This window comes from Microplitis demolitor, chromosome 4, assembly GCF_026212275.2.
Source record: "Microplitis demolitor isolate Queensland-Clemson2020A chromosome 4, iyMicDemo2.1a, whole genome shotgun sequence".
In the NCBI taxonomy this organism is placed as follows: domain Eukaryota; kingdom Metazoa; phylum Arthropoda; class Insecta; order Hymenoptera; family Braconidae; genus Microplitis; species Microplitis demolitor.
Window position 1 is genome coordinate 3,579,549 of NC_068548.1, and position 13,932 is coordinate 3,593,480.

Here is a 13,932-nt window from a genome sequence, read left to right on the forward strand (position 1 = left end):
TCTATGAACAAAACTAATGGACAGAGAGAATCAAATGAAAAAGTAGTCATATCTTTTATGATAGGCCAATATAGCTAGTATCAGTTAGCAACACGAGTCGTAGAATATGTAGATAGAATTTCAGTAGCATTGCTATTTCATTCTCTTCCTCCCTTCTTTTTTTTTTTTTTAACTGTCTCACTTGCTTTCATTTTAACCTACAATATACCTGAGAGCCAACATATATTCATATATAACGTCCAGTTGGTGTATTTAATGTGCAAATGTGTAAATAGACAGATGCATGTTTGTGTGTGTATGAGTGGCTGTCTGTCAGTGTGTAAATATACAAACGCAAATTCATGTACATAGATATAGATAGAGATAGAGACACAGACATAAACACAGAGAGACGATATAGATGACATAGACTGTGCACTTGGGCAACTAAATACCAGATGGCGTTAACGCGACCCGACATTACACTCCCTCTGTATTAAGGTCGACTTGCTCTAATCCCCTTGCATGATGTCAATTAACTCTTTCTCTTTACGCCAAGAGAAGGAAAAAAGAAAAAAAATTCTTTTCTACTTGGAAAAACATACCCTTAAGCTACAGAAGCATATGGAAATATTTGAAAAAAAAACTAAATTGGATATAATTGAAAGGAAAAATATATAAAGTACTTTTTGATAACTGACTGATTAAGAAATATCGTAATGTCATATTTTTTAGAGGTTAAGTAAACTAATTTCAATAAATTGATTATATCTGAATAAATAACGTCAGATCTGGCTAGAAATAATCAGATAGAGACAATTTAAATGAATAGATCTAGGTATATTTGGTCAGTTCTCAACTTTTTTTGGAACAGTTACCAGGTACTGCAAAATGAAGTTCAGTATTGCTGAACTTTGTACTACCGACAATTCGCTTGCTTAACTATTCAGTACTTGGTCAGATGATTAATAAAAAATTAAACGAGATTGTAGGAGAAAAAATCTTGAATTGTAATTTGTAGTTTGTCCATTGAAATTAATGAACAAATAGAAATAAATATTTAAGTATATAAGTTAAAAAAAAAAAAAAAAAACAAAAAATAAAAGAAAAACATTTAAAAAAGGTTGAAGCGGAAGAGAGAGATCTATTGTACAACGTAGAAGGTCATCAGCTATTAATGGCACATGGAGCCAGAGAGCACAATCTACATACTTGAGTAGGTATACAGGAGGCTAGGAGCCCAACGGTGTTGGCATTAGCGTCGGCATCGTTGTCCCGGGATGGCGCCCAAAATACACTCGCAATACTCCCTTTTATCTTTATACATTTTACTCTCATTCTATCTCAGGATGAATCTCTAGTCTTCAATCCTCAACATCCTAATCTACCTACAGTTATAACTATTACCATTTCTACAGCCGTTTTTCATTTCCCTCGAAAGGTGGTTTTCAAGAATATTTTTTTTATTGCTATTATATCTAACCCTTATTCTTTTTTTTCTCACTTTTTATTCTGGTTCAATTTTAAGATTTTTTTCTGGTAACGGTTGTCTTAAAATCACGGAATAGATGAGAAAAAAAGTTGTAAAAAATATTGTAAAAAAAAGGAAACATTAACGCTTTGTCACATTGTCAAGCATTGAATGTCCTGGATTTGACAAAAGTTATTGCAATAGTGTACTTACAGATGGTTGCATTCTACGACACATCTGAGGCCTGGCACTTTTATCTGGATTGGATGTGCACTGATGTTAGACAAATGAAAATGCCACTCCAATTCCCACTACAACCTCGGTGAAGCAATGTTTGTAGATTGAAAGTGCGTTCGAGATACCGTCCAGAGCTTAAAAAAAACAAAAAAAAAAAAATTATAAATAGTGAGAAATAAGAGGAGAGAAAAGGATGTTGGATGAATAGAAAGTTAAGATTTTTTTTACTTCTGTTTTGTTTTAGATACTTTGGTGCTAGAATGCCATTTTTTAGTGGATTACCTTTCGTGAAAGCGATAAACTATAATTTTGATAATAACGAATGGCAAAAATTTATCAAAATTTTCGAAATATTTACAGAGTATTGATAATAAACTGCCCATAACTTTCAAAGTAAATACAGAGTAGATGGCTTTTGTCATATATTCATTCTTTAGAGTTAATCCCGTGAAAAGAAGAATAGATCTGACATCATATGACAAAATCTGGTCAGATGAAATGTATGCTAAATTTTTTTCGTGATTATTGTTTAAATTACTTCATATGTGTTAAGATCTGGCCATTGTTCGTCAGACCTAATATTTTTTTCAGAATACTCCAATACGGAAAAAAGTTTATTAATATTGTTAAAAAAAAATTTAATTGATATATTTGTAAATAAAATGGAATCCCTTTTTTATATTTTTTTCAGACGTAGAGATGTTTTTTCCAAACCCCAGAATTTGAAGTGACGGAATGAAGAATTAAAAATTTTTTACCACGTGAAATTGAAAAATATATTCAAAGTATTATTGATTAATATGTATATAACAATAATAATTCAATATTCTTTGACAAAATATACAGATGCCAGTTCTTTTGATGGATTAGAATAAAAAGAGGAATGCATGAATTCTATACGAAATTCTTGTGAATGTAAATTTTTGATTGTTAAAGATAAAAATAATAAAATATATACATTCAGATATACTATTATATGAAATTATATATAATTTAGAATATAATCTTCACCTATAGCCTTTTTCATCGGGAATGACTTTCTTGGGACAGAGTCGTAGCCAGGACTCCCTTCAGGGAAAGGAGTTGGGGATGAAAGTATGCACTGAAATTGTGTAGTTTTTTTTTCATACATTTTTTACTTGACATTGTGAACTTAAGCGGAGGGGGGGGGAGGGGTATCCACGCCCAAGGCATCCGAGTGTCGAGGGTGAAAAAGAGGGAAGAGGGTGAGAACAGAAAGGTCGTCTGTTGACCTGAGTAACGGGTAAAAGTATTGTGAATACCGATTGAGTAAAACATATTTATAATGCAATGCATGTTACTGCATTTTCAAATAAACTTTACGTTTATTTTAAATAAAGTTTAACACCATCATCCATACCACTGTCACTATTCTCCCTGGTATCTTACAATCTTATAGAAATAACAATTTGTGAATAATTCAATGATTCACAAAAGTTTTCTCATAATTGAATAACTTTTTAACATTTCTTAATATATGAACTCCCTTTTATTACATATTCAAGTAGCTTAACAAACAATTGGGTCAAGTAAGCAGATATGGTAGGGCGTAGTTAGTGAAGCGTAAGTAGATATGCTATGAAGTGGCCCAACAATAATTGATCTTTAGTAATAATAGTAGATATAGTCTTGGGTCAGACTTCCGATATTATTATTATGATAACAAATGTAAATTTAATTGTTCCTACATGAAGATCTTTTTTTCAAATTTAATTATGGGTAAGTAGATGCAAAATCAAGTAGTCAGACACTATGTTTCGTCTCAGTGGGTACTTCCAGAGTCAGACGTAAAAAGTTGAGTTTTTTATTAGAAGCTAGAATAATTATATGTTGAATTCAAATATTTGTATTACATTATTTACTCATTTTGCAATGACAATTTTTTTCATACTCCGGATTTTGAAATCTTTCGAAAAACTATCGATTGATTTTTTCTGAAAAGCTTTTATACATAGAGAGAGTTGGGCAATATATATACTAAATGAAAAAAGATTTTTTTATTTTTTTCGGGGTGGTGAGTTTGACCCGCACGGGGAAATTTTTTTTATGGCTACTGGAAATTTGGTTCAATTACTTCAAATGGACGCAAAAAAAAGATCCATTGTATTCAAATGCACAAAAATTGATTATTTTCTTAGTGGTCCCGTTTTGCTTACCATTTCCTATATATTATGAAGTACTTATCGAGCGCAGAAATTATAGCACTGAAAGTTCGAACCAACTACCACTTGCTTGAACAAGTTGTAGTAGTATCAATACTAGTCGATTTTCGTTAGTAATACAAGCATAGAATAAGTTATTACAATAGTAGCTATATGCAAATTTAGTCGTTGTAATACTGGTTGTAAATGTACGGATACAATGGAGGAGTTTTGTAACTAAAAGTTACTACGTATTTATTTTGCTGGAAAAAATTTGTTTGTAATAAATAAATTAAAGTGAAGCCCTGATATATATAATTCTACAGTTATAAAAGCTGTACTCAATTAATTTTAAATTAATTTACAGTTTGCAAACAAAATAAATTGAGGATATAAAGTACTAATGCATACTGATTGATTCATTGGATATTGAAGTGGTAATAAAATTCAAAGTAATATAAAGAATTAAGAGTGAAGGATACAAAATAAAGAGTACGGAAAAAAGGTGTATGAGAGTGAGGCCAGAAGAGTGAATAAGAAACAGGAAAAAGAAGAAGAAAAGGAAAATAACCCACAATGCTAGCATGTATCTTGCTTAGCTTAATGGATCACCCGTTATCAATTGACAAATCGGTCTCTTGGTGCTGCAAATACAACCGCTTTTCCCATGACCACACTTTCTCATTGTACTGTATACTCTCTTGATTCTAGAACTTCTTGTCAGAACTTTATTTACTTTTTTTACGATTTAATATATTGAAGTTCATTTCGGAAATGGAATTAATTTAATCGTATACTTTGCTATTATCACTTTCCGTTCACTACAATTGAGAGTATTTTAGTAGTGATGCACGGAAGTAATTTTTTTGGAACCATAAGATAAGATCACTTATGGTAACAAATTTCTGCCTTAGTTTTGTAGGGCAAGTGTCCACAAATCCATGCATTTAAGTTCAAAATGATTGGTTTTGCGCATACTTACCCACAATGCAAACTTGTCTCACATGACTCTGATAAATGGATAACGAAACATTTCGGCCGCCCAATTTCAAAAATACAGTAACTGACAACAATAAAATTTTTGAAATATTAATCAAATCATGCTCACAAGACATTGAAACTAAAAATACTAAAAATTTGTCCATTATTGTGTTTTGAAATCGAGCAGCAGATTTTTTGTGATTACAATATTTCTGTAATAATAGCAAGTTGATTGTTGCGCTTAGAAATGGTTTATAATTGTAAGAAAACTGTTGTGTTACAATAAAAATTGATGTATTAAAGTATTTTAAATTAAAGTAACAAGAGGAATCTGTGGTATTTGAGAAAATTTATTTAAGAAATTTTGTTAAACAGGTAATTCAAAAGAACTATAAGTAATTTTGAAAAGAAATCGGTATTCTAGCAAAATTATAATTGCGTTAATTCATTTAGGATGTGAAGTTAAAGTTTTCAGCGAATCCATCAAGAATATTAACCATTCCATGAATACGTTCACAATTTCATGAGAATTAAACTAGACAGCAGACGAAAAAGGTAAATTACAGTGCATTAGCTATTTCTATGTAGATTTTACTACAACAGACAATTAAAGTTCTCGGCCAGTTTATTATTAATTACTTTATAACTAATTCAACTTCGCGGAAATGTCAACGATGTTTCTTTAAGAGTATTATATTAATTATATTTATTATTATTTTTAAACATCGACAAGACAAGACGTCGCTCAAAAGGACTGTGACCGTAACTTTCTTTCAATTATTTTTACCCTTCGAATTAATTAACGTAAGTAGTGGAAAGTGGATTTTTTGCGTTGTTAAATTCAAATGTCTCAATAGCTATTCAATTCAAAAACAAACTCTAAGATACCTTTTTGTAAAGAATTTGAAGATTTAGTTTTCAATACTCAATTTTATCTCAATAGACTTTAAATGTTGACTAACGTAAAATATTCAGAAAAACGGGACTGTGATTAGTATATTACGTTGCAAGAGACGAAACAAGACGATTTTAGATAAGGGTGGTTGACTGCCTGAATCGAAGGCAAACATGGATTGGAACATTCTACCTTACTTTGTGGCATGAATACTATTTTTCACCAGATCTGCGCTTGAAAATTTAAACTGTTGCCTCTGTTTACAAGAAGATGGCGCATGTGCTAATTTTCATCATTTGTTTTCTCATAACATAAAAATCACTTTTTTTCCTCTAACTGAGGCAGGAATTTAAACTTCCGGTGCAGGTATGGTGAAAAATCGTTTTTTGCCCTGTTTTCAAGTAATTTTCGTATATTTTGTTTATAAGGCTTCCAATAATATTTATTCCGGAAATTTCATCCAAGGATCTGTTCATATATCCAAACATTGCTATATGTAGAAACCCAAATGTCTTATTTTTTTGTTTAATAATGCGATAAAAGATCCATTTAGTCTTAACCTAACATTAAATCGTCACATATATATTTGATTGTAAACGACATTATTTCTATAATTGTAATTGTGCTGCTATTGTTTTTAAAATAATTGTGCCTATTATTCATAAAAAATACCTATTTTTTACAAGTACCAGAAAAATGCATGTGTAATATATACATATATATACGAGTAACTTAATACTGAAATATATAATTTAATCTATTATCTACAAGTCTATGAAGAATCGATTGAGGTCGTAGGCCAAGGGTTGGATGTCGATAGGTTATTAATGGGCTAGCCTAGCTGTGCATCGTCAGTTGAGTGCATTGTTGCTGATGCAATATACTCACTATCTTTACTACATTTTCTCTCTCTCTCTCTCTTTCTCTGCTTCTTATATACTCCTTTCATCATCCATATCTCTCAATTTAATACATGTCTTATATATGTACGGCCATATATATTTCATCACAAGCATTTTTATATATATATATATATATATATATATATATGTACATATATACTGTCGCTGCACCAGGACTATTCTCCATCCATGAATCCCCAATGGATTCACTTCTCATTTCTGCCATGACTATAATGTGATCTTGACCTCATGCATTTGCGGTACTATGTACTAGTGGTGTCATGTAGTGTACTGTGGTACCTAAGCTTGAATTATTAACGGCACACCTACTGTGGCACACAATGCCGTATCTTTTTTTTCTAAGACTTTTAACGTCGAACAAGAATAGCAGACAGGAAGATGAAAAAAAAAAAATAAATAAAAAGATCGAGGAAAGCTTAGCTAAATATTATACTCCATCATTTTCCATAATAAATAATCATATAGATTTTTGTATGGACTACTCGAATTAAATTGAAGCGCTCCAATAAATTTTGAAAATTTTCTTAAAAAAAGTCGAATGTTTTCTAACGGCAAATAGATGATTGTAAGTAATATTGGAGAATTGAGCGGTTTTATGTAAATATAAGGGTTTATAAAACAAAAGTAGTTTTATTTCTTCACATTTTAAAAACGGAAAACGCAGTAAATTACAAGGTGCCTAATACTTTTGGCGAAGGCTATAAGTACTAATAAAATACAAAGTTTCTGAAAGTTTTAGACCGCTATCTCAAGTCGTTGAGAAAAACAATAAAATTTAGAATTCTAGAAAACGGTTTACTCTGTGGACCAGCCTCAAAACTTACGGCTGTTTCGAAGCTCTTCAAGCTTAAAGAAAGTTTTATTTTATGTTGAAGTAAGAAAATTCGAAAAATAAAAAATAATTAATAAATAAACCTCACTCACAATGAGATTTATCTGGGACAGAATAGTTTAGATCTATGGAGATCTAAATTTAGCATTATAAAATCTATGTAGATCATAGCAAAAAAGGCGAATTTTCAAAAATATCTTGTAAAGAAAAAACTTCTTAAATCCTGAAAAGAATTATTGATAGAATATTGTTATTGTTGAGACAATAAATCAATAAATATAACACTCAATAAAATAAAAATGAGGATAAAAATAACAGCAAGATAAGCCCTCGAGTAAATGTATTTAGAAATAAACGATTGATGTCAGTCTCTTGGCATCAATTTCCAATTGAGGCAGGTCTAGAAGCCCGTGGCAAATTGACACTCCAATATCGACTCAATATTGTGACGATATATGTAGTTTATATATTTAAATATATAAAGTACTGACTTCACTTTTCGGTTTTCCGACACGTTTATCTCGAGGAAAATGACAGCGGTTTAAACTTATATCTGTTTAAAAGTTGACGACTTTATCGCACACGCCGTCTGCTCAATTCTCACTGACATAATGAAACACCAAAAATGTCTTATTGAAACCAACAAATATAAATAAATAAATAGATTTTATTATCTATACTTTTGCTGTCATAATAAAAGTGCAACGAAAAAATAATGGGAGTAAAAAGAAAGCAGAGATTGAATGAAAAGTTATAAAAAGAATGGATTGAAAAATAACGGAAGTACAGGTTCAGTTGTAATTGTCTGGTATTTTAGAAGCTCATATCAAGTTATTTATTAGAAATACTTGAGAAATAGTGTTTTTAATTGATTTGTTGTTCAAAAAAAATTTATGAAGTAAACGCAGTGAATTGTTTTTAATTCATTCATTTCTTTTGGATCCAATTTTATCTCAAAAAAGTTTATTTATTTTTTTATTTATTTTTTTTTTAATTAGTGTCGTGAAAGCTGCGTTAATTGATACTTATAATTTTTAGTAACGTCCCGAATTTTCGTTACCTCATTAATAATATCTTGTTTATTCATAATTATGAGATAGTGCAGCTACGTCATTAATTATAACACTAAATTATTTCGTCTTAATCTCGAAATGTGAGATTGTGAATAATTGATAGTAATTTCTTCATTAAATATTATTTTAAATATTAAAAAAATGCATTTATGGTACGATAATTTAATCCGTTCGAAAACTAGAACAGCGTCGTTAAACTAGACGAATTATATTTCACTATTTAATTACTAGGATAATAGGTTTTATAATTTAATTACTATCTAAATAATAGAGTTGATAAAAGCAGTCACTCATTATATATGTTGTGTGAAAAGTAAAAACATAAAATCTGAATGTTGGAATGAAATGGTTGTGGGAAATTTTGCCTTACGTATTTTAATAATTAAAATAGTTCAAGTCGACGGTGAAATTGAAATCCATAACTTTTGCACACAGTTTTTTTATATTAACATAATTGATTAAATAAAAGTCTGTGTTCGATTTGACGGATATGAGCATAAATGGAAATTATATTTTTATTTATGATACTGAAGTTAGCCGACATTCAATAATTTTTGAGTTCTATTTTAAACAATAAATTGTGAAAAAAATATTCCAAAAAATTGCAACTGTAGTTTTTTAAATTTTATACATGTGCATTTTTTTAGTTTTTGTTTTTTTGTAAATGATTTGCTGAAAAAAAAATCCGAAAATTACTGATTGTCTGCTCGCTCCTGGATTATTTCTATTTCAATAGATAATCATTTTATTAATGTATTGATTACACGGTTTGAAAAATTTGATAAGTTGATTGTCATACTAGGACGGCTTGTCTATTAAACTTAAGAATGAACCACTTAGAAATCAATTTTCCATGATTATAAATTCGTATTGATTCTGATTAAAAATTTATTTATCAAATTCAATTGGAAAATAATAATGATCCTGAAGTTAGTAGACAATTAACAATATTTGGATTTTTTTTAACAAATCAATTACAAAAAAAAAAAAAAATAAAAATATGCACGTGTAGAAAATGAAAAAAATCTATAGGTGCAATTTTTCATAATATATTTTTTTTTTTTATAATTTATCGTTTTGAAAAAAGCCCAATAATTATTAGACGTCGTCTAACTTTTGAATTTTTTTAAAAAGGTTAAATTATAAAAACAAAAAAAATTGAAAAATTGCACCTATAGTTTTTTTAATCTTCTACATGTGCATATTTTTAGTTCTTTTTTTTTTTTTTTTTTTTATAAATGATTTGTTGAAAAAAAATTGTAAATAAAATAATTTGAAACTAATGACAATTAATTAATTTTAGACAAATTAATTAATCAATTAAAATAATAAAATTGAAAAAAAATTCGCGTACTAATTTTTCTATTATGGAAATATGCATTTATTCATTTTCATTCTACGTATATTTAATTTAATTAATCCAAAATTTTAAGAACTGCCGATTGTTCGCGACATTTACGCTCATATATTCACGGTCATCAAAAAATATATATTATTATTTATCATGAATTTATATATATATATATAAATCAAATGAATAATTGTAATGAATGATTGTTCAAGTATAAAAAGTCAAAAAATAATTATTTTTACAAACAAATAAAAACTCACATTCCTCGGCTTCGCGGTGAATCGATCAAAACTTGAGTTCAATTGTTCACACAAACACAACACTGATACTAACTCACACTGATACTAAACACTACTCACTGATACTAAACACTACTCACTTATGGAACACGATTTAGAATTTTAAAAAATAATTTGAATAAATTTTTTTTCAAAATGGCGGCATAAAAAAATATGAAAAAAAAAAAATATATTTTTATACTCGTCACTTGATAAAAAAAACTGACAACTATACACTAATGACCACTGATAATTTTTAAACACTGTTTTTTACAAATAATAATTAATAAAAGTCATTTACACGAATTATAAATTTATATAACGAACGACAACGAACACCGGTAGCTAGACAATGGAGAAGATACAGGGAATTAATTAAATTATTTTTTTTACTATTTATATTTTGATTACCGATTAAATTATTATCACGAAATGATCTATGGGTGGTAAAGAATATTTAAAGACACGAGTTATAATTTATTTAATCGAAAAAACAATAAATTTTATTTATTTATTCACGAGCTAAACGGGGACCGAATTACTGGGAAAGCGGCAAAATAAGGCTGCATACACAACGCTCGCACAGCGTAGCGACAGTCGGCAGGGCTTGCGCAGTGGAAATAAAATTAGGGTGCGCGTGCGCCGAGAGCTTCGTTCAAAGTACTCGGGGCCAGTCTCCCGCTGTATCGAGGGTCTCTGTGTCGTTCTCATATAAGCTCGTGAAAATAATACATTTAATTATTGCGTCGCGTTATTATAAATCTAATGTTAGTTTTTAATTATTATTTTTATAATGAGGAATATTTTAAGTCATTAAATTGTGTGTGTTAGTGAGTGTTAGTTGTGAAATAAATTAAATTCAGTGCCGGCTTCACTCTCGCGTCATTTTACGCCATGTTGGTTGTCGGAATTTTAGTACGAAAAAAAGAAGTATTTAAGTGCGTGAGTTTTACTGAAATTAATATTCTCAAGTGATCGTTGTGATGTAGTGATTAGTTTTGTGCGTTAGTTTATTTTTTTTAGTGAGTTTTTAGATGTATAATTTATTAATTTGTGCGCTGGGTATCGACGAGCACTCGCTGCAGTAATGAAAATGGCGGGAAGAGTGAGTAAATTTCAAAATTTTTTTAATTGCAATTTTTTTTTTGTTTTAATATTTTTTCACAAAAACATTTATTGCGTAATTTATTTTTTATTATAATAATTTTATTGATTTATTTGATATAAAATTACTTATTTAATTTATTTAAAAAATAATATTTCAAATTATCGCGCGTGTTTTGGGAGGGGGGTATCTATTCAAAATGGCGCACTTGTAAACAATCTCGACACGTTGATTTATTTTTTTTATTGAAAAATAATTAAATAACAAATATGAACCAATGGAAGGAATTGAATATACGTAATACATACTATTTAATTACAAGGATTGATATTAATAATGAATTAAAAATTATGTTGAAAAATTTGAGAAAATTATTTATGAAATGACTGACAATTTAAAAAAAAAAATAATTTTTAGATGACAAGTAAGTTATTATCGAAATTAAATGAAGGTAATAAATATTATAATTATTTATTAATCATAAAAAATTTGCCTAAAGTAATAATTCAGATTAAAAATTTTTAGAAAAACTTTTAAAAGTATTACTATCAAGCACGTAAATTAATAGAAAATTTAATGTCCTTTTAAAGAAATACCAACAAGATTTACTTATTTTTAATATTTCGTACAATATACATATATTTCATTTCATACATTTAAAAATATATGTATGTGCTAATTATTAATAAAAATAAGAGTGTCATGTTGGTATTCGTTTGAGAAACTTTCAATTTTTTGTCGGAAAAAATTTTACTATAGTAATTGTTATAATTTAAACAATTAATAATCGACAAATATCGGAAAATTCAAAAAATAAAATCTTTTGATCATTTAATTTTGTAAAAAATTAAAAGCCCTTTCAATCGAGTACCGACATGACTTACTTAGTTTTAATAATTCGAATAATGTACATATATTTCAATTCATGTAAATTAATTCATATGTATATTTTTTCAACTATCAAAAATAAATATGCCGTGTTGGTATTCGTTCAGAAGGACTTTTAAATTCCTATTGATAAAATTATATATTGATTGCTTTCATTCAAATATTCCTGCAAAATTTATCTTATCAATTATATAAATTTTAAAATTATTTTTACTCTATTAATTTTTACAATTATAAAGTGACTATAATTTTTTCTAGTGAATAATAACTTACATTAATTTAACAGTGTGGAATCTGTTGCTAGGCATAAAGGGCATAGATATTATTTAAATAATTTATTGGTTATTAAAAATATATCAAAGTATTTAGTAAACGAGTTATGTACTAGTTCGGTAGAACTTGAAACAAATAATAGGAGGGGGTATTTACCAGTATACTATTGGTTTAAATTAGTGCAATGATAGCACTCAATTTTTTAAAAAAATTTTTTGAGGCGGGTAAAAAAAAAGTATTAATTTATTCCGTGTTCGAATTGCGGCTTTCAATCGTCAATTTAACATCTGTCTCGAGTGGATAAAAATTATTTTTCACTTAGCTAATGATTTCTTTCAACGATTCAATTCAGTTTACATCTTAAAGTACATTAAAAAAATTTTAATAATTAAAACTATTGAAAATGATTAGTAATTAAAAATAAAAAATGTATCTCGTTATAATTTACATTCAGTAAAAAATTTGCGGAGTGAACGTGGATTAAATTCAGAATGAATGCGTCGTGGATGACTGTATATTTATTTACTCCCCTTGGTGTGAAATTCACTTGGAGGAGAGTTTATTTTAATATTAAAATATCGAATTTAAATGAAATCCAGTTCTCAAAATTACTCCGCTGAAAAAACAAATTTCCCATTTACTCCGTATGCGAACTGATTTTTTATCAAACTCCGGAACTTCACGGAGTGAATTTGTATTTAAATAAAATCCGTAATCACTTCCGATTTATTACAGCGTAAGAATAGATTATAGAGTTGAAATTTAAACTGAGTTCTATAAATATGTTTTTTTTTTTTTTTTATTTTGTAAGTTTACTAAAGTGACTACACTTATGTTGGTCAGATGTCTGAAAGAGATATATCGGTAAACTGCCATATTTTGTCATCGTTGTAAATATAAGCTTGCAGTGTTGTCTGAAATGGCGAATCGCCAAGTGGGCGGTGTTACTACTCTATACCGGATGCTCGTGCTTTTCACTGTGGCTTAAAAGGAATAGAGATGGTATAAAAGATAGCGCAAGAGAAATATATAATAAAAGTAAAAAACAATTCTTAAAGGGAATGAAAGATGACACTAACATCCATTTTCCCGATGTCCTATAGAATAAAAAAAATTATACGATTTATTATCAGTATTATATTGATTAAAAAAAAGAAACTATATATATATATATATATATATATATATATATATATATATATATATATGACAGAAATAAAATCTACGTACTTATTTCTTGTATTGTAGGGCATTGCTTAATTACATCGGACGTGGGATCAATTTCCTCAAGTTAATTGTATTTTTTTTTGTTCTTTTCTCTCATTATCCTTCTGTACTTTTTACCTCTAGTATTTTTCATTTTTATTTTATTATAGTTTTTACCCTTGAGTGAAAAAAATTAATTGGATGAGCAATGATGTCTTCATTTGCAATAAATTATTATTATTTTTTTTTTTAGTTTTTTTTTTAATATAAAAATAAAG

At 28.3% G+C, this 13,932-nt stretch overlaps 2 protein-coding genes across 4 annotated transcripts in view; one reads left to right on the forward strand and one right to left on the reverse strand.

Moving 5' to 3' along the window:
* Window positions 1–10,730, reverse strand: part of LOC103574871 (Zona pellucida-like domain-containing protein-1) — a 70,178-nt gene extending 59,448 nt beyond the window's left edge. Inside the window, exons 1-2 of the mRNA XM_053738736.1 lie at window positions 10,165–10,730; window positions 1,664–1,821 (exon numbers count right to left, since the gene is read on the reverse strand). The gene's annotated coding sequence lies outside the window, so the exon portion shown is untranslated. The remainder of the gene's footprint in view (window positions 1–1,663; window positions 1,822–10,164) is intronic.
* The window catches only part of LOC103574876 (suppressor of lurcher protein 1), a 331,756-nt gene that overhangs the window by 26,660 nt on the left and 291,164 nt on the right, over window positions 1–13,932 (forward strand). The window contains exon 1 of one of the 3 annotated variants that reach the window (XM_053738733.1): window positions 10,869–11,287. The exons of the other annotated variants lie outside the window; for them this stretch is intronic. Within the exon in view, the coding sequence (XP_053594708.1) occupies window positions 11,270–11,287 (18 nt within the window). The 5' untranslated portion in view covers window positions 10,869–11,269. Of the gene's footprint in view, window positions 1–10,868; window positions 11,288–13,932 lie in introns of those variants that run through there. 3 annotated transcript variants of the gene reach the window in all.